The sequence below is a fragment of the Aquarana catesbeiana genome, linkage group LG06 (assembly GCF_042186555.1).
Source record: "Aquarana catesbeiana isolate 2022-GZ linkage group LG06, ASM4218655v1, whole genome shotgun sequence".
In the NCBI taxonomy this organism is placed as follows: domain Eukaryota; kingdom Metazoa; phylum Chordata; class Amphibia; order Anura; family Ranidae; genus Aquarana; species Aquarana catesbeiana.
The window spans coordinates 34201856-34225312 of record NC_133329.1 but is presented as its reverse complement, the minus strand read 5'-3'; the positions used below and the strand labels follow the sequence as shown (position 1 = coordinate 34225312).

Genomic DNA, 23457 nt, shown 5'->3' with positions numbered 1-23457 from the left:
GACGCAGTGCCAAATTGTAAAAAGTGCTCTGGTCAGGAAGGGCGTAAATCCTTCCGGGGCTGAAGTGGTTAATTAGACTAAAAGGCCACGCCCAATATGTAGTATAATTTAGCCATACTCACTGTTTGCCATCCCACCATCTCCCTGGTAGGGGCCCCAGTGCATTACTTTGCCCAGGGGCCCATAATGCCCTTAAGGTGACACTAGTGCCCACTGCCCAGTGACAATTTCAGTGACCCTTAGTAAATATGAATCCAACATCCTGCTTGTTCTTGTGTTTAGAAATGAAATAAAGACAGCTTAGAAAGGAATCAGGAAAAATGTTCCACTGGGTTTGGCTGCAGATAAACATGGCTGCAAATAAACTGCGCTGATAAGAGAAGTTGGTATTTCTTGACACATAGGTTACTTTCACTTTGAGAGCAGCATACTTATAAAAAGCTAAAACACTCACTCCTCACTCACACCACAACGTATGGCTCGCCATTGCACATAGCAGCAATACACCTTGGTTACATAGTTACACAGTTATCTTCTTGAGGTAAAAGCCTTGAAAGCAACAAACAACTCTAGAAGCCACCGCACCGAAACTCACTCATACAAGGTTAGTAATACTTAAAACAAATCAAGACAGACATGGAAAGACATTTTAAAAACCAACAAACATAAAAGACTACCTATAGAGTTAGGTGTAATGATATGCAAACCTGTAGATTGTCTAACAGCAAGATTCTCCAGACATAATAATGAGAATACTCATCAAAGTGTCTTTTTCTGAATGTCAAGGATGTTATAAAAGTTAGGGCTTCAACTATCCAAGTCACCAAGATATATACTGTGAATATATATATATATATATATATATATATATATATATATATATATCGTATATTATATGTGGAATTGATGATTACATTTTTTCACCAATGTACATTAGCCTATACCTAAAGCCAAACTTGTTTCTGTAGTATGGATTAGAGAATTAGACCCCCTGTCATTTTTTTTATTGCTGTGTGCCCCCTGCTGGGATGACTAAAGGGACGATTTTGTGAATGTCTGTGCAAGCGTAACAAATATGTTTCGTAATGTTTGTATTATGTGTGTAATCGTTTCCTTATCCCACTGAATGTAACAACTCTAGCAGTTGATCCTATGAGAAAAATAGTTTAAGAACATTTGACCCTATTAGTTAAGCAGGGTTCCCCACAGAGATGGGAATAGTTAATCATTTCCGGGTGCAAGTAGAGTAATCCTCCATGCCAAAGGATCCCGACCAGGGCCATCTTTAATATCCATTGAACCCTGGGCAAACATTTTATTGGGCCCTCCCAAATCCACTTATCAACTGTTTGCAGGCAGTGTGGGCTCAAGGGGCAGCTGCTTTGGGCCTCAAAACAGTGACTGGGTCGGGGGCAGCTGCCCCTTTTGCCCTGCATTAAAGAGGGCCCTGATCCCGACCATAAACCCCTTCATGACAGGAGGTAAAACTAATCTTAATGCCTGCAATTTGGCAACTTTGACACGTGTTAGTAAAACTGTACATATCATCACAACTACTTAGCATATCCAGGTGTATTATAGTGCATTTTTTCAGGATGAATTGGGTCTTTATTTGTTAGTAAATAGTAATGGATATCTCCTATTTTTTTATTATCAAAGAAAAACTGTCCCAAAACATACAAAATATAATTTTTGCTGTCCCCTCAAAATAACTCAACACACAGCCAATAAGGTCTAAACCGCTGGCAACAAAAGTGAGTACACCCCTAAGTGAAAATGTCCAAATTGGGCCCAATTAGCCATTTTCCCTCCTCGGTGTCATGTGACTCGTTAGTGTTACAAGATCTCAAGTGTGAATGGGGAGCAGGTGTGTTAAATTTGGTGTTATCACTCTCACTCTCTCATACTGATCACTGGGAGTTCAACATGGCATCTCATGTCAAAGAACAATGCGGGTGGATAAAAAAAATAATTGTTGCTCTACATAAAGATGGCCTAGGCTATAAGTAGATTGCCAAGAACCGGAAACTGAGCTGCAGCATGGTGGTCAAGACCATAGAGCGGTTTAACAGGACAGGTTCCACTCAGAACAGGCCTCGCCATGGTCGACCAAAGTAGTTGAGAGCAGTTGAATGCTCAGCATCATATCCAGAGGTTGTCTTTGGGAAATAGACATATGAGTGCTGCCAGCATTGCTGCAGAGGTTGAAGCGGTCGGGGGTCAGCCTGTCAGTGCTCAGACCATACGCTGCACACTGAATCAAATTGGTCTGCATGGCTGTCGTCCCAGAAAGAAGCCTCTTCTAAAGATGATGCACAAAAAAGCCCACAAACAGTTTGCTGAAGACAAGCAGACTAAGCACATGGATTACTGGAACCATGTCCTGTGGTCTGATGAGACCAAGATAAACTTATTTGGTTCAAATAGTGTCAAGCGTATGTGGCGGCAGCCAGGTAAGGAATACAAAGACATGTGTATCTTGCCTACAGTCAAGCATGGTGATGGGAGTGTCATGGTCTGGGGCTGCATGAGTGTACTGGCACTGGGAAGCTACAGTTCATTGAGGAAACCATGAATGCCAACATTTACTGTGACATACTGAAGCAGAACATGACCCCCTCCCTTCGGTGACTGGGCCACAGGGCCGTATTGAAACATGATAATGACCCCAAACACACCTCCAAAATGACCATTACCTTGCTAAAGAAGCTGAGGGTAAAGGTGATGGACTGGCTAAGCATGTTTCCAGACCTAAACCCTATTGAGCATCTGTGGGGCATCTTCAAACGGAAGGTGGAGGAGCGCAAGGTCTCTAACATCCACCAGCTCTGTGATGTTGTCATGGAGGAGTGGAAGAGAATTCCAGTGGTAACCTGTGAAGCTCTGGTGAACTCCATGTTAAAGAGGGTTAAGGCAGTGCTGGAAAATAATGGTGGCCACACAAAATATTGACACTTTGGGCCCAATTTGGACATTTTCCCTTAGGGGTGTACTCGCTTTTGTTGCCAGCAGTTTAGACATTAATGGCTGTGTGTTGAGTTATTTTGAGGGGACAGCAAACTTACACTGTTATACAAGCTGTACACTCCCTACTTTACATTGTAGCAAAGGGTCATTTTTTCAGTTTTGTCACATGAAAAGATATAATAAAATACTTACAAAAATGTGAGGGGTGTACTCACTTTTGTGAGATACTATACTCTTATATATGTGATAAGCGTCCATCACCTGGAATGTTCAGTCGTGAAGCAACCACCCCTTATGTAAAGAATACATGCTTATCAGCTAAATATGACCCCCTAATTAAAGAGGAGTCAACAGAGCTTGCAATCGAGCACCCAGCTTTAGATCACTATAGAGCAACTCCTCACTCTCTTCTTGCTGGCTGATGGTTATCAGTCGGTTCTCAATCAGGTATCATCCCATAAAGTTCATCTCCTTAAACCCAGTAGTCTAAACAGTATGGTCACCTGCTGACTTGGCACCATCCACAGGCAGCCTAAAGTGGTTCTTCCTCTTTTGTCTCTCTCTTTTTCTGTCTTGTAGGTGACCCTGTAGCCTAGGCAGCAGGAAACTACGACAACTTGCTGTCCACTTGCTTTGATCAGTTGCAGGGTAGTGTGCTGTCCTTTATCTTCTTACCAAAATATCTTAATGTTGTTGTCCTACTAAAGCTAATGCTGCAATATGGAGGATCTGAGATCCGTATTTGCCTACTGATATTTAAAGAAGGAGTGGTGCAGCTTATTAATGATGATGTAAGGTGTTCACAGAAGGAAAATACATCAGGTATGTTTGCATATCTTCATCTGAGTGTTTCCTTATTCTCCTCAGCCAGGACACTCTCAGATGAAGACATGCAAACATACTTGATGTATTTTCCTTCTGTAAACTCCTCACATTAATAAGCTGTATTCACGACTCCTTTAAAAATCATCAGGCAAATATGGATCTTAGATCTTCCATATTGCAGCATTATCTCTAGTAGGTATATTCTGATAAGGGACAGCACACCACCCTGCAACTGGTCACAGCAACTGGAGGGAGTGGACAGCAATTTGTTGTAGTTTTCTGCTGCCAAGGCTATGGGGTCACCTAAAAGACAGAGAGAGACACACAAAAGGTGAATCATTAAGCTTCCTGTGGATGGTGCCAAGTCAGCAGGTGATCACACGGTCGACTGGGTTTAAGGAGATTAACTTTATGGGGTGATGCCTGACTGTGAACCGACTCATAACCATCTGCCAGCAGGGCCGGACAGGCCTACCGGGATAGCGGGAAATTTCCCAGTAGGCCGCTTGCCCTGGGGCTGCTTTGAGCTGTGTCTGCGACCGCTTCATATCCTGGAAAGCTGGTGTTCCGCCTCTAGAGGTCTAACAGCGGCCTGCAGTGTTTGGGAGTCACCGCCATTTAGTTGTAGCCAGCGACTCACTGTCGGGAAGAAACACAACATTTTCTGCGGCTGTAAAGGCTCTCCGTGGCATGACATTGTGAGAATCTTGAGAAGCCTGAAGGGCTTGCAGGATGTGGTACAGGAGTGAGGGCGGCTCTGGTTAAGGGCTCAATTCCCGACAGTCATGCAGAGCACTCGGCTTATGTGGCCATCTTCATGGGTAGTCACCACGCCCCCCTTCTGGGAACTATTAAAGGAGCATGGAATTCAAACTCAAATTGGGTCTTTAAAATCAGTAAACAGACATTTTTTCTAGGAGGATTAAAGAAAAAACAGCCACCATCTCCTAGAATGCTACCAAATGTCCTTACCTACCCTAGGAAGAATAACTAAAAAAGCTATACCTTCATGGACTTTCAATGCTTAGCCACTTAGCATATTAAAATAAATGCATATTACATATACAGTTCAAAATATGTATGTACCTATGACCACCTCTGGTACCATGTCTGCACAGCCTATGATCACCTCCAGCACCATGTCTGCACAGCCTATGACCACCACCTGCACCATGTCTGCACAGCCTATGACTACCTCTTGCACCATGTCTGCACAACCTATGACTACTTCCTGCACCATGTCTGCACAGCCTATGACCACCTCCTGCACCATGTCTGCACAGCCTATGACCACCTCCTGTACCATGTCTGCACATCCTATGACCACCACCTGCACCATGTCTGCACAACCTATGACCACCTCCTGCACCATGTCTGCACAGCCTATGACCACCTCCTGTACCATGTCTGCACAGCCTCTGACATCTCCTGTACCATGTCTGCACTTTTACAACTTTTAATTTGAAATTTGCTCTTATATATATAAAGCCCTATGTGCTTTCATATCTGTCTTATCTGTATATAATACGCTCTTCAAGTGTGCTTTAACTGCTTCCCGACCGCCTCACGCAGATATACTGCGGCAGAAGGGCACATACAGGCAGTATCACATAACTGTACGTTGCCCTTTAAGAGGCGGCTTGCGGGCGCACGCACCGCCGGGAGCTTCGTGAGCATGATCGCGGGTCCCGCGGTCTCGATGTCCGCGAGGATACCCGCGATCGTCTCACGGAGAGGAAGAACGGGGAAATGCTGATGTAAACAAGCATCTCCCCATTCTGGCTAGTGACAGGACACTGATCACAGCTCCCTGTAATCGGGAGCGGTGATCAGTGTTGTGTCACACATAGCCCCTCCCTCCGCAGTTAGAATCACTCCCTAGGACACACTTAACCCCTATGCCATAAAACTATCCCCTATTTTTACCAAAAATGTACAAGAATACATATCGGGCTAAACTGAGGGGAAAAAAAATGATATATTTTTTTGGGATATTTATTATAGCAAAAAGTAAAAAATAATGCGTTTTTTTTTCAAAATTGTTGGTATTTTTATGTTTATAGTGCAAAAAATAAAAATCACAGAGGTGATCAAATACCACCAAAAGAAAGCTCTATTTGTGAGAAAAAAAAGGACGTCAATTTTGTTTGGGAGCCACGTCGCACAACCGCGCAATTGTCAGTTGAAGCGACGCGGTGCCGAGTCGCAAAAAGTGCTCTGGTGTTTGGCCAGCCAAATGGTCCGGGGCTTAAGTGGTTAAAATGCATGATTTTCACTTTTATGAAGAAAAAAATTACGTTGATGCTGTTGGGCTGGTATAATAATGCTATGGGGCTGGAAAAAAATTATTTCCAGGGCTGGTTTTTATTCCCAGTCCGGACCTGACTGTGATCTATAGCTGGGTGCTCGATTGCAAGCACTGTTGACCTCTCTTTAATTAGGGGGTAATATTTATTTGGTAAGCGTGTATACTTCTTATCACATATATGAACACTTGAAAGGAGGGCTTTTTCTTTTGCGTGTGGACTTTCTTCCTTTTTTATATTTTTTTGAATTTTCGCTTGCTTTATATATATTGTACATAACCTGACACTTTCTGGCAGTGCGACTCCTTTTGATGTCAGATTATATAACAAAAGTATTATTTTTAGGAAAAGTGCCATCTGTTCTCATTAAAAGGTATCGATGAGCTCCAGTCATTGACTTTGCCTAGGCTGAGATGATGTCATCAGTCTTCTGCAGGCAGGAGTAAGAATTTCCTCAGTCTCCGCTCCCCCAGTGATTAGACTGAACATTGTAACTTCGTAGCATATCACAAAGTGAGAAGCTGCAGCAGTGGCGGACCTTTTTCAAACATTAGTCAATATGGGCAGCACAGTGGCTAAGAGGATATCATGGCTGCCTGGCAGCACTAGGGTGATCAGTTTAAATCCCAACCACAGCACCACCTGCCTGGAGTTTGCATGTTCTCCCTGTGCCTGTGTAGGTTTTCTCTGGGTACTCTGGTATCCTCCCACACTCCAAAGACATGCTGGTAGGTTAATTGGCTCCGATCTAAATTGGCCCTAGTATGTGGTTGTATGAATGTGAGCTAGGAACCTTACATTGCAAGCTCCTTGAGGGCAGGGACGGATGTGAATATGCAATATATATGTAAAGTGCTGCGTAAGTTCATCTCTCTTTATAAGTAAAATAAATAAAATACAACAGAGAACTGCAAAAGTGGCAGGATTTACTTGACTGTGTCATCCCTGAAGCATGCAATTGACTTACTAAAGTATTAGAGCATGCTGACTTAATAAGGTGATGCTGTATTCCTTTTGAATACCCAATCACGTCCAAGGAAAATTTGAAGGATATGTTCTTGCACCTGATTGGATAAGTAAAGTGAACACAGCGTCACATTATTTACTAAGCAAAGTGAACATTCACTTTGCAAAGTGCATACAGGCATACCCCACTTTTAAGTACACAATGGGGTTTATTTACTAAAGCTGGAAAGTGCAAAATCAGGCTCACTGCTGCATAGAAACCAATGAGCTTCTAACCTCAGATTGTTCAATTAAGCTTTGGTAATAAAACCTGGAAGCTCATTGGTTTCTATGCAGAAGTGAGCCTGATTTTGCACTTTCCAGCTTTAGTAAATAAGCCCCATTGTGTACTTATAAGTGGGGTATGCCTGTATTCACATTCCTAAATGAACAGCTTCGGCAACATAAGAAAAGAGATTAGCATAATGAAAATAAAATTTTTGTGTGTGTATACAGTATTTATAGAGAGATATAAAGATCTATAAATAAGTATGTTCTGCTTTAAATCTTTTAGTACGTGGATGTGGATCACGGAAGATAACTTCACACCTTCCAGATGGCTACAACAGGAGGTATGTTTTGTTCTCAATTAGGATGAGCTTCAGGTTTGGGTCTTCCATTGATTGGAGGCTAATCCAGAAAATTCAAGGATCATGCTCCTCGAAAACAAATGTAACAATCTGATCACCCAAATTCTTCATAACATTAATGCATTGCATTGGGTCAGCTGACTTAGAAGGGCCAATAATAGGGGCTTTGTTTTGTGCCAGACTCCTCTCTATAAAGGGGGAGCAGGGTGTTAAATACCGTTTTTAAGGTATTATTATCAATATTCTGTAAATCATATTGATGAGGAAAGTTCCAAGAAAGTCCATTCAGTTCTTGTGTAAAAACTCAAAAATTGATTTAATAATACAATAGAAAAATATTAGTACATTAGTATAAGAACAATATCAACACGTAGAATGTAAAAATAACATCAATAGTGTATTATATTCTTAAGATAATGATTGAATCAGATATGTGTCTTTGTGTGTGTGTCTGAAGCAAATATGCCTTAACCGCTTGCTGACCAGTGCACGACGATGTACGTCGGCACAATGGCACGGCTACGCAAATGGGCATACCTGTACGTTCCCTTTAAGATGCGGCATTGTGGGCGCACGCCACCATGAGCGTGCCATTAGTTTGCCAGGTAGTAGTTATCCTGGTTAATTGTTAGAAGATCCACTGATTCCTTTCTAACTCTGGAATTGCTGCACCATTTCTCTTCTTTCACTACGTGGCGCTGTAGCTGATGTCTAGGGATGAGCTTCGAGTTCGACTCGAACATCGGCTGTTCGCCGAACAGCGAACAATTTGGGGTGTTCGCAGCAAAATCGAAAGCCGCGGAACACCCTTTAAAAGTCTATGGGAGAAATCAAAAGTGCTAATTTTAAAGGCTTATCTGCATGGTATTGTCATAAAAAGTGTTTGGGGACCCGGGTCCTGCCCCAGGGAACATGTATCAATGCAAAAAAAGTTTTAAAAATGGCAGTTTTTTCGGGAGCAGTGATTTTAATAATGCTTAAAGTCAAACAATAAAAGTGTAATATTCCTTTAAATTTCGTACCTGGGGGGTGTCTATAGTATGCCTGTAAAGGGGCGCATGTTTTCCACGTTTAGAACAGTCTGACAGCAAAATTACATTTCAAAGGAAAAAAAGTCATTTAAAACTGCTCGCATCTATTAATGAATTGCTGGTCCAACAATACACATAAAAGTTCATTGATAAAAACGGCATGGGATTTCCCCACAAGGAAACCCCGAACCAAAATTAAAAAAAAAAAACTGGCATGGGGGTCCCCCTAAATTCCATACCAGGCCCTTCAGATCTGGTACGGATATTAAGGGGAACTCCGCGCCAAAATTTAAAAAAAAAAATGATGTAGGGGTCCCCCTCAAAATTCATACTAGACCCTTCAGGTCTGGTATGGATTTTAAGGGGAACCCTGCGCCAAAATTAAAAAAAAATCCATACCAGACCCTTATCCGAGCACGCAACCTGGCAGGCCGCAGGAAAAGAGGGGGGACGAGAGAGCGCCCCCCCTGCTGAACTGTGCCAGGCCACATGCCCTCAACATTGGGAGGGTGCTTTGGGGTAGCCCACCAAAGCACCTTGTCCCCATGTGGATGAGGACAAGGGCCTCATCCCCACAACCCTTGGCAGGTGGTTGTGGGGGTTTGCGGGCGGGGGCTTATTGGAATCTGGAAGCCCCTTTAACAAGGGGACCCCCAGATCCCGGCCCCCTCCCTGTGTGAAATGGTAAGGGGGTACAAAAGTACCCCTACCATTTCACAAAAAAACTGTCAAAAATGTTAAAAATTACAAGAGACAGTTTTTGACAATTCCTTTATTTAAAGTCTTCTTTTTTCCATCTTCTATCCTCTTTCTTCTATCTTCCTTCGGTTTTTTCCTCCATCTTCTTCTTCCTCCGATCCCCTGCTTCTTTCTCCGGTGTTCTCGTCCAGCATCTCCCTCCGTGGCATTCTTCTTCTCTTCATCTTCTTCTCTTTATCTTCTTATCTTCATCTTCTTCTCTTCATCTTCTTTTCGGGCCGCTCCGCATTCATGATTGGATGGGAGGCTCCCGCTGTGTGACGCTTCTCTCTTCATCTTTTTCTCTTCATCTTCTTCTATTCAACTTCTTGTCTTCATCTTCTTTTCGGGCCGCTCCGCATCCATGTTGGCATGGAGGGAGGCTCCCGCTGTGTGACGTTTCTCGTCTTCTGACTGTTCTTAAATAGCGGAGGGCGGGGTCACCGGGTGGCTCCACCCCCCCGTTATTTAAGAACCATCAGAAGAGGAGAAGCGTCACACAGCAGGAGCCTCCCTCCATGCCATCATGAGTGGCCCAAAAAGCAGATGAAGACAAGAAGAAGAAGAGAAGAAGATGAAGAGAAAAAGATGAAGAGAAAAAGATGAAGAGTGAAGCGTCACACAGCGGGAGCCTCGCATCCAATCATGGATGCGGAACGGCCCGAAAAGAAGATGAAGAGAAGAAGATGAAGATAAGAAGATGCCACAGAGGGAGATGCCGTATGAGAACACCGGAGAATGCAGCAGAGGATTGGAGGAAGAAGAAGATGGAGGAAGAAACCGAAGGAAGATAGAAGAAAGAAGATGGAAAAAAGAAGACTTTAAATAAAGAAATTGTCAAAAACTGTCTCTTGTCATTTTTAACATTTTTGACAGTTTTTTTGTGAAATGGTAGGGGTAAACATTTCACACGGGGGGGGCCGGGATCTGGGGGTCCCCTTGTTAAAGGGGGCTTCCAGATTCCGATAAGCCCCTGCCCGCAGACTCCCAAAACCAAAGGCCAATGGTTGTGGGGATGAGGCCCTTGTCCTCATCAACATGGGGACAAGGTGCTTTGGTGGGCTACCCCAAAGCACCCTCCCAATGTTGAGGGCATGTGGCCTGGTACGGTTCAGGAGGGGGGGCACTCTCTCATCCCCCCTCTTTTCCTGTGGCCTGCCAGGTTGCGTGCTCAGATAAGGGTCTGGTATGGATTTTTGGGGGGACCCCACGCCAATTTTTTAAAAAATTTTGATGCGGGGTTCCCCTTAAAATCCGCACCAGACCTGAAGGGACTGGTATGGAATTTAGGGGGACCCCCACGCCAGTTTTTTTTAAATTTTGGTTTGGGGTTCCCCTGTGGGGAAATCCCATGCCGTTTTTATCAATGAACTTTTATGTGTATTGTCGGACCGGCAATTCATTAATAGCCGCAAGTAGTTTTAAATGACTTTTTTTCCTTTGAAATGTCATTTTGCTGTCAGACTGTTCTAAACATGGGAAACATGCGCCCCTTTACAGGCATACTATAGACACCCCACAGCTACGAAATTTAAAGGAATATTACACTTTTATTGTTTGACTTTAAGCATTATTAAAATCACTGCTCCCGAAAAAACGGCCGTTTTTAAAACTTTTTTTTGCATTGATACATGTGCCCTGGGGCAGGACCCGGGTCCCCAGACCCTTTTTATGACAATACCATGCAAATTAGCCTTTAAAATGAGCACTTTTGATTTTGAACGTTCGAGTCCCATAGACTTCAATGAGGTTCTAACGTTCGTGCAAAGTCTTGGTCTGTTCGTAAGTTCTGGTGCGAACCGAACTGGGGGTGTTCGGCTCATCCCTACTGGTGACATTAGAATGACAGGGGCTTAGGAAGGTCAGATCATGAATGGATGGGGTGTCTCAACCAATTGGCAGGGGTCTCTTTGGTCCCTTGGTATGCTGGGAGAGCCTATTTATTTGGGTGGAGTCAGGTGGTCGGTGTTCTGTGCCACCTGGCCGGCTGTCTGTGTGGATGTGTGTTATGTCGCCTGGGTTGCTAGGCCGGAAGCCTGAGGCCTATCCCGGGGACACCTGGCTGCTAGGCTGCCTGAGGCCTATCCAGGAGCAGGAGAAGTAGTGTAGGGTTGGGACTGCAGGATTGGAGTCCAACCGAGGATAAAGGTTCCACCGGACAGGGAACCAGTTGTGCCCGGATGTAAAGGGGAAGCTGTCGCCACTTAGGGACCATCAACCTTATTACCCGAGACTACAGTGAGTAAGCAGGAGCCAGTACCAGAGCAGTTTTCTCACCGACCGGGGACAGTGAAGAAGTGGGAAAGCTTCAGCAAGTGCCAAGCCAGGGACCCAGAAGGATAGCGGGGTTGATGCTTGAGGAGTATACAGCTTGTTAGCTGTGGAAGAGCTCAGGAGATTCAGTGGCGATTGGATCTGAAAGTCTAGTGAGAGACTGGGAGCTCAGTGATCTAGTACACATTCAACTTTTATTAAAAACACAATCAAAAATAATAAAACTCATTGCACTCTCAATTACTAGAAGATGCAAAAGCCCATCACAATAATATGCTGACCGGTGGGAGATAATGTCCTTGATAACCTGATGAGCATCCCATGCATGCAGACTTGTTGTGCAGCAGCCCCCACACCCTGCACCTTTACTCTTCCCTGCAGTATCAGCAACCCAAGGGCACCAAGTCTGCTCAAGAAGCACAACAGATAAAGCCAGCATCTGTGATCACAAAGTGCACTATGCTGGCTGCTGAGCGAGGCTGAATGTACTCACGGTTGTAAGGAACCTCCAAAAGCTTAAGCCCAGGACGATACACACCAGCCACCATGGAGTGAGCTTGGCATTGTTACGAAGCTATGACAATGTATTTCAGGGACATTTCCTACTTTTTCATGTCCTGAATGGGACTGCACCCTCAAAGCAATCACAAACTAAAATTTAAGCAAAATACCCCAAAAATAGGAACACACAAAAGAGCAGCTAAGGGGGTTATTGTCCAAGAGTTGCAATCAATCTGGTTTCTGAAACAGATTGTAGTCCTAGTAAGATATTTTTGTTCAACCACTTAAGGACCAGCCGCCGCAGTTATAATATGGCAGGTTGGCTCCCCTGGGCAAATCGCCGCAGCTGTACGTCGGCCACTTTAAGACCACTAGGCACCACGGCAGAGCCGATGCACGTGCCCGGCGGCCGTGATGTCTGCCAGGCACCCACGATCACTCCTGAGAGAGACAGAATGGAGATCTGTCAATGTGAGCAGGCAGATCTCCGTTTTGTCAGGAGAGAGGAGACAGATCTCCTGTTCATACTGGTTATGAACAGTGATATGTCTCCTCCTCCAGTCAGTCCCCTACCCCCACAGTGAGAAACACTCCCCAGGACACATATTTAACCCCTTGATCGCCCCCTAGTGATAACCCCTTCCCTGCCAGTGACATTTATACAGTGATCAGTGGCTATTTTTAACTTGGATCGCTGTATAAACGTCAATGGTCCCAAAAAAGTGTCAAAAGTGTCCGATCTGTCCGCCGCAATGTCGCTGTCCTGCTAAAAATCGCTAATCGCTGCCATAACTAGTAAAAAAAAAATTGTAATAAAAATGCCATAAATATATCCCCTATTTTGTAGACGCTATAACTTTTGCTCAAACCAATCAATATACTCCTATTGCGATTTCTTTTACCAAAAATATGTAGAGGAATATATATATATCGGCCTAAACTGAGAAAGAAGTTATTTTTTTTATATTTTTTGGGGGGATATTTATTATAGCAAAAAGTAAAAGATTTTTATTTATTTTTTTCAAAATTGTCGCTCTTTTTTTGTTTATAGCACAAAAAATAAAAACTGCAGAGGTGATCAAACACCACCAAAAGAAAGCTCTATTTGTAGGAAAAAAAGGACGTCAATTTTGTTTGAGTACAATGCCGCACGACCATGCAATTGGCCTGGTCATTAGGGGGACAAATCATTTCCGGGGCTGAAGTGGTTAAATGAAGAAGACCCCCACCACTTAAATTAGTAATAGTAAAACCCAGTTTGCTTACTGACCCCTATTTTCTCCTATGGCTGCCCTAAACCCCTCTTTTATAGGGAGGAGGGCTGGCTTATCAAATTCCCCACATTTTTGGCTGCTCCAAGCCTGCTAACCATGGTTTATGTATGGTAAATTATGATTTTAAAATGCCATGGTGTACTTGGTCAAAAAATTGCCAGGATCCCTGAATTCCGACCCTTGAGTTGAGTTGGAACCCATGGCTGGATAAATCCAAACCTCATCCCAAGCCCTAACCTCAAAGATTTTAAAACTAAATCAATTTAATATAACAATGATGTATTAATTGTACCTGTTGCTTTTTTCTGTTTACAGAGTCAGAGGCTTTTACTAATCTCCTTGTACTGTTGAAGATGGAGAAGTATATTTCTAATAAGCTGACTTTGGGGGATATTCTAGAAATCTCTGCAGAGTACAATAAAGACAATAAACCCCAGAAGATAGAAGATATACCCTGGTGTACTCTGAGGAAGATCATGGCTCTGGACATTACTGCAAGGAACACTCTATATGACACCGATGCTGAAAAAGAAATTGATCCATTTGAAGCTATAAATGAGGATCCACAAAGTTCAAATTTCATGCACCCCATTGATGTCCTCTGTGTACTTCTGCATTGTTCAGACAGTATTCTGCAACAGGAGATTGTGAGTAAAATGGCCATGTGTCAGTTTGCTGTCCCTCTGCTGCTCCCTGCTGGAGACGGGTCACATTGTACCTTCATGCTGTGGGCAATGAGAGACATTGTAAAAAAGTGGAGACCTCAGTCACTAGCTGACAGCAAAGGGTTCAGAGAGGAAAATGTGGTGAATATTTCTATGCCAATCATTTCTTTTGTAAGATTGGGGAAAACCAAGCTGTCCAAATCCAAAACTCTGAATCAAGTTCTTAATCCAGCCCAGCACCAATACAACCTCTTCATACATGGTGATATGGAAGGAGGAAACCTTGAGAGGAAAATATCTGAAGGACTTGTGGAAATATCCTGGTATTTTCCCTGCAGTAAATCTGATATTTTTCCAGAAGCCTTTGCAGTGGCCAATCTACGTGGAGCCCTAGAGACCAACTGGGACCAGTTCACATTTCTGAGTGAAATCTCATCAGCTGTGTTTATATTTATGGAGACAATCAATGAGCGAGAATTCCAACTGTTATCAAAATGCAGTCAATGTGACACCACATTTTACTTTGTTGTTACTCCTAGTCCAGGGAAAGATATAGAGAAAGAGACACTACGCATTCTTCAGCGTCTATTACCAGTATTAGGAAGTGATAAGGAACAGGTTGTCTTGAAAAGCAAGTCAGAGAATGATGCAAGTTTCATAAAAAAAATCCAACCAAAACTTCAAAATATGTTAAAGAAATGCTCCAAAAATGTAAAACTAGGAGTTCTTCCTAAATTCTTTGGTAAACATAATATTGTGGTGGATGAAGATACAAATGAATGCCAAAAAGCAAAAGACCTTGTCAATAAAATTACTAGAGAAATCCATGATTTAGCACAGTATAAAAAGCAAGAAATGAAATTACAAGGAGATCTCTGGAAACAGTTGTCCAAAATAGAAAAAGAACTTTGCAGAATGAAAAATCAAGGAGAGGAGAATGCAGAAACATATCAGGCTGATCTGCTAAATAAATGCAATAACTTGCGCTCAGAGCAATATAAACACCAAACTCCAAAAGGTATAAAGATGTTTATAGATGCAATTACTGATTTGTCTCAGAAAGAAAGACAATATTTTCTGAAATGGATGAAATTTAAGCTTGATGGAATTTCTAGACACAATCTGACTGAACTTCAAAGTGCATATAAGGAGAAATGTACCAACACCACACATAGCAAAGAACTTCAGGACTTAGATCAGAAGCTGTCAGATAGCTCTTTAGGGATAGAACACTTTCTCCGTGAACTGGGTCAGTTCTATGAAGCTGAAAGTTCTTTGACAAATCAAAAACAAATTGTGAGACATCAAAATAATTTTTTTAAACTTCCAGGAATAGCAGCCAGTCTTCTGTTAGATGGATTTCCTTTGGAGCTTATTGATGGAGATGCTTCCAACATCCCCCTGCAATGGATAACAAATGTGTTGACTGAGTTGGACATCAGAACAAGAGGGCAATGTAGATTGAGAGTGATAACCGTGCTGGGAGTGCAGAGTACAGGAAAATCCACCCTTCTCAACACCATGTTTGGTCTACAGTTCCCAGTGGCCAGTGGAAGATGCACACGAGGAGCCTTCTTGACTCTTCTAAAGGTAAAAGAGAACTTTCAGAAAAAGCTGGGCTGTCATTTTATCCTGGTGATTGACACTGAGGGTCTGAAAGCTCCAGAGTTGGCCTCACTGGAGGGCAGCTATGAACATGACAATGAACTGGCCACATTTGTGGTTGGGCTGAGTGATATCACCATAGTCAACATGGCCATGGAAAACACAACAGAAATGAAGGATATTTTACAGATTGTGGTCCATGCTTTTCTTAGAATGAAAGAAATTGGGAAGAAACCCAACTGCCAGTTTGTACACCAAAATGTCAGTGATGTATCGGCTCATGATAACAACATGAGAGACACAAAGAAACTTCTGGAACAACTGAATGAAATGACAAAAGAGGCTGCCAAAATGGAGAAAAAAAATGAGATTTCAGCTTTCACTGATGTGATCAACTACGATATTAAGAAGGACAATCGGTACATTCCTGGCTTGTGGCAGGGAGACCCACCAATGGCTCCAGTAAATTATGGCTACAGCTTAAATGTGCTTGAGCTTAAAATGTATTTGTTTGAATGTTTGGATTGTGAGCAAACTATTAACAAACCATCCAGCATCCCTGACTTTATTGTTTGGATAGAAAGTTTATGGCGATCTGTGAAACACGAGAAATTCATCTTCAGTTTTAGAAACAGTCTGGTGGCCAAAGCCTACAATAAATTGTCTTCACAATATTCCCTATGGGAATGGGATTTCCGTAAAAATATTCTCCACTGGATGATCAGCGCAGAAGTCGACATTAAAAATCAATCTGGAGAAACATATGAAATCAATAAACATGAGCTGCAGAATATTCTTCTGGAGGAAGAAAACAAGATGACTGAATCACTAGAAAGATATTTTGAAAACTCAAAGAATGCTAATCTCATAGAACGACACAGAGAAGAATTTAAATTAAGTATACAGAGCCTGAGAAAAGAACTTGAAAGAAATGCTCTTAGTAAGTGTCATGAGGCTGTGTCTATCCAGAAAGGGAAAATACAAATCCAGGGCATCGAGAGGAAATCCCAGGCATTCATTGAAGATAAAATAACACATCTCCTGCAAAGATATAGACAGAATAATCATGAAGTAAGTGAAGAAGAAATTCAACAAGAATTTGAGTTGATGTGGAAGAAGACGTTATTAGATTTGCAGTTGGAAGAACTTAAGAGGTGTGATGTGGATCATTCTCTTCTTCACCTTCTCAAAAATGACATGAGCAATAAAGGACCTGAGATAAATAAAGCATTAATTAGAGTTAAAGTTTTACATCAATATGCAAAGAAAGGTGTCAGGTTTTGTATAGATGATAAAAAGCACTTTGATCGCTCCATTAAATCTGTTTTACGCAACCTAATACGTAAGCAAGAACATAAAAAGGGTAGAGATCTTGCTGCTTCAATAATTCGGACCAGTGATGAGTATATAAAAGAGAAGATGTCTTCCAGTGATGATTACAATGAAATGTTCTCTAAGGAATTACTAAACAAGATCAATGATAAACTTAATGATAAAGATGTGAAAAAGCTTAACTTTAGTAAACAGTTTGAGCTGGATATCAAACTTTTCATTTTTGGAAAAGCCTCTAAAGCCTTCCAGAAGTTACATGACAAGTTTATCCATGAGAATGACCCTAAACGTTGCTTGGAAAAGCTAAAGCCCCAGTACTTGTCTATATTGCTCATTATTTTACACAAAAAAGATGAGAGTCGAAGCAGAGCCAACCAGTTTTGTGAGCTGTGCCTGAAACCAGCAATAATAGATTATGTTTTCAAACATCTTGGACAAAATCTTGTGGATGAGATTTTAAGAGAAAATGTCATATTCCGCAGCAAAAGTTCTTTCCAGTGTACGGTTCTAGAGGAGCTTCTAGAAGACATGTCATTCCAAAAGTATGTTGAATTCATCAGTTCATATGAGAGCTTTATAAAAAACTGGATTTCAACTTACATCACAAACAAATATGACAGAGGACCAGCTTTAGAAACCTTGCAGGAGAATATTCTCTCATCAATTGACAAGAAAATAAAAACCGCTCTTAAAAACAAAAGATGCTTGAAGGAAAACTCTGTGTCAGGTTTTTTGGAGAAGTTCTGTGAGTTATTAAAAACAGAATTGGTGATCTCACAAAAAGAGATGAAAGTCCTCACATTCCTTAACTTGGGAGATGTTATGCAGTTCTCATCGGAAATTGAAAATTTCCTCCCAGAGACACAACAACAAATCCGATCAGAACTTAGATCTATAGATATACAGTATATTCTTTCCAGGATCATAGTGAAGTCTCTGCATGAATTGATCAGGAAGGTGGTTGGATGTGGCAAGCAGTGTCCTTTCTGTGGTGTCCCCTGTGAAGCTGCAGGGTATGACCATAAGAATCATTCAGCTTCCATTCACAGACCACAAGGATTGGGGAAGTTTTGTTTTGTGGAAAATGAGAAGCTGGTCGCTGATATCTGTTCTACTCGTGTTGTATCTAACTTAACTTTTAGAAATACAGACACAGAAGGGAAAAGTCATCCCTATAAAGAGTATCGTACATTTTACCCAGATTGGGCCATTCAGCCTGACTCCAGCATTGAGTCCTCAGATTACTGGAAGTTCATCTTTGTAAAGTTTAATAAAGAGTTTGCAGAAAAGTATGGAGCATTACCAGCTAAGCTGCCGGATACCTGGATGAAAATCACCAGAGAGCAAGCACTTGGAAGTTTGAAAAAAGCCTATAATGTGAATTGACGTCCCTATAGTGATCATTACAAACTGCTTTACATTGGGGACAAATGAGGGTACACAGTATTTTTACATAATGTATACTTCCCAATAAGTGAATTTAGAATGCAGAGAGCTAGTAATTACACAGAATGACCATTGCTCATACTGGATGCTACATTACCTGTGTATAACGCATATACTGTACCTGGATATATATATATATATATATAGGATTTATTACCATTTGACAATGATTTTCTAAATATGTGCAGCTAAGCAACTTCTCACTAGTTAGCAATGTTATATTGTGCAAAAAGTCTAAAAAGATCTCAATGAGATTCTATTGGATTTACCATCTTTATATGCCAAGGAATTTACATGCCTCTACAACACATGTGAAGCCACGTTTAAAATAATATCAATGCTATACAAATTTCTTTCTGCACTTTTACCTATACAATATTACCCTATTATAGGAAGTATTAAATTCCTGGCTACTCCTGTACCAGTCCGGATGGATTAATGTAGAGCCTCTATTTCCACTTGTCTTGGGAATTTTGTTTTAAAAAGGAAGTAAACCCTGATGGGTTTTACTTCCTCTTTTTTCCCTGCAAAGTAAAAGCATAATGGGCTAGTATGCATCACATACTAGCCCATTATGTTACACTTACCTGCAAAGGAAGCCCGTGATGTCCCTGCTGTCCCCGCTGGCCATCCATCTTAACCCCTCTTCCTTCCGGGGCCGTGGACTCCGGCTCTGTGACTGGCCAGAGCCGCGTGATGTCACTCTCACGCATGCGCACAGGAGCCACCAGTCACGGCACAGGCCCTTTAGAAATGGCATGGGCCCTTAAGAAACGGCACGACCGTTCCCTTTTTTCAGTGCGCATGCGTCAATGACGCCGGCGCAAGCATATATGGTAAATATCTCCTAAACCGTGCAGGTTTAAGAGATATTTCCAGAACCTACAGGTAAGCCTCATTATTTCCTTGCCTGTAGGTAAATGTGGCGTAACATGGTCAGTGGCGTCACTAGGGCTGGTGTCGTCTGGTGAAAAAAAAATGGTGTCACCCCCCCCTCCACCAACTATAGTCCTCCCTCAGTACAGACCCCCCTCCCTCAATACAGACCCCCCTTCACTAGGTACAGACCCCATTCCTCAGTATGGACCCCCTTCAGTGCAGACCTCCTTTAGTACAGACCCCAATTCATTGCAGACCCCTCATTCAGTGCAGACCCAAATTCAGTGCAGACCCCAATTCAGTGCAGACCCCCAATTCAGTGTAGACCCATTCAGTGCAGACCCCAATTCAGTGCAGATCCCAATTCAATGCAAACCCCCTCAGTGCATACCCCAATTCAGTGCAGACCCCTCAATTCAGTGAAGACCCCCTCAGTGTAGACCCCAATTCCGTGCAGAACCCCTCAGTGCAGACACCAATTCAGTGCAGACCCCCTCAGTGCAGACCCAAATTCAGTGCAGACCCCTTCAGCGCAGACCCCAATTCAGGGCAGAACCCCTCAGTGCAGACCCCCTCAGTGCAGACCCCAATTCATTGCAGATCCCCCAATTCAGTGCAGACCCCCTCACTGCAGACCCATAATGTGTGCAGTGCATACCTCATATCACGGACATGTTCAGCAGTGCCCCTCCTCCTGTGTAGATGTAAACAGAGAGGAGGGGGAGGCAGCTTCACTCGGCTCGGCTGTGTATGAAACAGCCGGTGGCGTGAGAGATGCGGATCGTTGGGGCAGTGGCATTGACGGGGTCCTGCCGACAGGTGTTACCCCTCTGGCAGGTGTCACCCAAATGTCACCCGGGAGTGGCCCGCCCCCTCTAGTGACACCATTGAACAAGGTTTACAACCACTTTAATGAACTTGAGTATTGAGTCATGTTTATTACAATGGAATTATTGAGAGATTGTTGACTAACAATGTAATTATTGTAATTGATGGGGTCTGCTGCAACAAGTTTGTAATGACTGATATGTCACAGGGCCCCTTTCATTTTGAATGTAACTTTTTGGTTTCATAGAAATAAAAAAATGAAAGCCTATACAAATATTTTTATGTGTATTTATACTGATTAGACATGTGCACACTGAAATATTTTGTTTCGGAATTTCGCTTTCGTCCGAAAAAAAAATGTATTTAGTTACTCCCGAAATTCGTTTTTCTTTATTTCGTTTTTCGTTAAAAATTGCATTCATCTAAAAATCCAAATTAATTAAGGTCGAATCTGTCATTGAAGGCTTATGGTGTCTGTCGAATGTTCAAAGAAGATTTGATGAAGCAGCTAAACTGTACGACGCCGTATAGTTTAGCTGCTCCATCGAATCTTCTTAGAACTTTCAACAGACACCATAATCGTAAATGAAAGTAAGTTGGCTGTACGTGTGTTAATTCTAGCTATTTTACTGCCCCTCCTCTTTGGTTACAATCAGCCAATAACATTCATCATCATCATTATTTTTATTTTACTTCCCCCACCCAATTCCAGCAGCGATCTTTTCTCCCCTATGTCGAATCTTTTCTCTCTATGTCAAATCTTTTCTCTCTATGTTGAATCTTTTCTCTCTATGTTGAATCTTTTCTCTCTATGTAGAATAATCTTGGACTAATAGAGTTAAGGTTAGGCACATTCGACCACAGGTTTGATGGACACAGATTGTTATTGTCAGCGTCATGTCGAATCTCCTATCTATATCGAACTGTTGTAGCAATGAAAACAAAAATAAAGCATTTGTTTATGTCGGATGTTTCGTTTTTTGGATTCTGCACTTTCCTTATCGTTTGTTAAAACGATAACGAAAATACCTGAAATTCGGACCAAAAATGCATTCGGACGAAAATGAATGCACATGTCTAATACTGACTGCCTACAAGGAAAACCTTAAGGGTCTGGTTACTATTTTTTCCCAAGATTTACACAACTTTCACCTAAGAGTCACATTTTTCCAGCTGGATTCAATTGAGGAAATGTGTAAATCTTGGGTAAAAACATTTATAAATAGACCTTTAACCACTTGCCGACCAGCCGCCACAGTTGTACTGAGGCAGAATGGCATGGCTGGGTGAAACTAGGGGTGCGCACACGTCCGCTGTTCGCCCCCAGAGCCGATGTGAGTGCCCGGCGGTCGCGATGACCACCGGGCTCCCGCGATCGCTCGTGACATGGCGAGAACCGGATCTCTGTGTGTAAACACAGAGATCCCGGTTCTCTGAGGGGAGAAGAGCCTGATCGTGTGTTCATACAAAGTATGAACACCAATCTATCTTTTCAATATACAAGTAAAGCGCAAATCTGGAAAAATTAACACCATGACATGCAAATAGTATATATAAAAATTATAATGTATGTGGGTTAAAAACATGGTTAGGGAGAAAGGGAATAGTCCATAGTTCATAAAAGTCCATGAATAAAACAAAGGGAGAAGGAATGATGGTGGAGATCCACATCTAGGGCTGCCTTCAGGGGGGAACTGAAACCAAGTTCCAAAAATCTGAGAGAAAGCACAAAGAGAGAGGCGCCTCTGGGTGTAGATGTTAAAAACAATTTATTAGGATCATATGTACAAACAACTTACATTTTATGAAGTCATCAATAAGCATATAGTGAGATAGGGGGTACATCCATCGTGGGGATAGTCCTCAGATCCGACAAAGAAGCTCTTCCTCCTTGCTGGACGTGTGGCCGTGTGAGCTGAACACCACAAGATAGTGAAAGCTGGCCGCGGTGGAGAGGAGGCTCAAAGCGAGGCCTGGAACGCAGATGGATGGCAGGCAAGGAGAGATGACGTCACTGGCAAGCGACGCGTTTGATGAGCGTATGGGCTGCAATGACGTGGCATAAATAGTTCTTCTCCCTTGGCCACCTCCCTCCCCATTAGACTCTTAAATGTCAGTATCACTATCCATCTGTAGTTTGATGAAGGAGTGCGGCTGCCACATCATTCTAGCCCTACGCTCGTGAAATGCGTCACTTGCCAGTGACGTCATCTCTCCTTGCCTGCCATCCATCTGCGTTCCAGGCCTCGCTTTGAGCCTCCTCTCCACCACGGCCGGCTTTCACTATCTTGCGGTGTTCAGCTCACACGGCCACATGCCCAGCAAGCAGGAAGAGCTTCTTTGACGGATCTGAGGACTATCCCCATGATGGATGTACCCCCTATCTCACTATATGCTTATTGATGGCTTCATAAAATGTGAGTTGTTTGTACATATGATCCTAAGAAATTGTTTTTAACATCTACACCCAGAGGCGCCTCTCTCTTTATGCAATCTATCTTTTCCTCTAGCAAGTCCCATCTCACCTTCAGTTAGAACACACACTAGGGAACACAGTTAACCCCTTGATCGCCCCCTAGAGTTAACTCTTTCCCTGCCAGTGACATTTTTACAGTAATCAATGCATTTTTAAAGCACTGATCGCTGTATAAATGGTCCCAAAAATGTGTCAAAAATGTCCGATGTGTCCGCCATAATGTCGCAGTCTTCATAAAAATTGCAGATTGCCGCCATTCCTAGTAAAAAAAAAAATTATAAAAATGCTAAAAATCTATCCCCTATTTTGTAAACGCTATAGCTTTTGCGCAAACCAATCAATATACGCTTATTGCGATTTTTATTACCAAAAATATGTATAAGAATACATATCAGCCTAAACTGGGATATCGCACGACTGCGCAATTGTCAGTTAAAGCGACACAGTGCCGAATCGCAACAAAATAGCCTGGTCATTCAGCAGCCAAATCTTCCGGGGCTGAAGCCGTTAAGTGTAATCTCTGGTTTGGGGGTTACATTGTCTGCAATGATTTAAGGGAGAAGTCATACACCCAATTATTACTGTTCCCCCCTCCTCGTCTTGGTTCAGAAATTAGCAGTGGCAATAAGAACTTCAGTGAAGTCAATAAATAAGGCAAATTAAGGTAGTTTTGGTGTTTTTTAAGGGTGCAATGGTGAAGGGTTACAGAAAAAAA

At 42.5% G+C, this 23457-nt stretch overlaps 1 protein-coding gene across 1 annotated transcript; it reads left to right on the top strand.

The window, feature by feature from the left end:
- The first annotated feature begins 419 nt into the window (after positions 1 to 419).
- On the top strand, positions 420 to 21194 carry LOC141148293 (up-regulator of cell proliferation-like). The gene is made up of 3 exons (XM_073635586.1): positions 420 to 604; positions 7618 to 7675; positions 13827 to 21194. Exons 2-3 carry the CDS (start codon positions 7660 to 7662, stop codon positions 18497 to 18499), a joined length of 4689 nt encoding a protein of 1562 aa, XP_073491687.1. The 5' UTR covers positions 420 to 604; positions 7618 to 7659; the 3' UTR covers positions 18500 to 21194.
- Positions 21195 to 23457: the final 2263 nt, after the last annotated feature.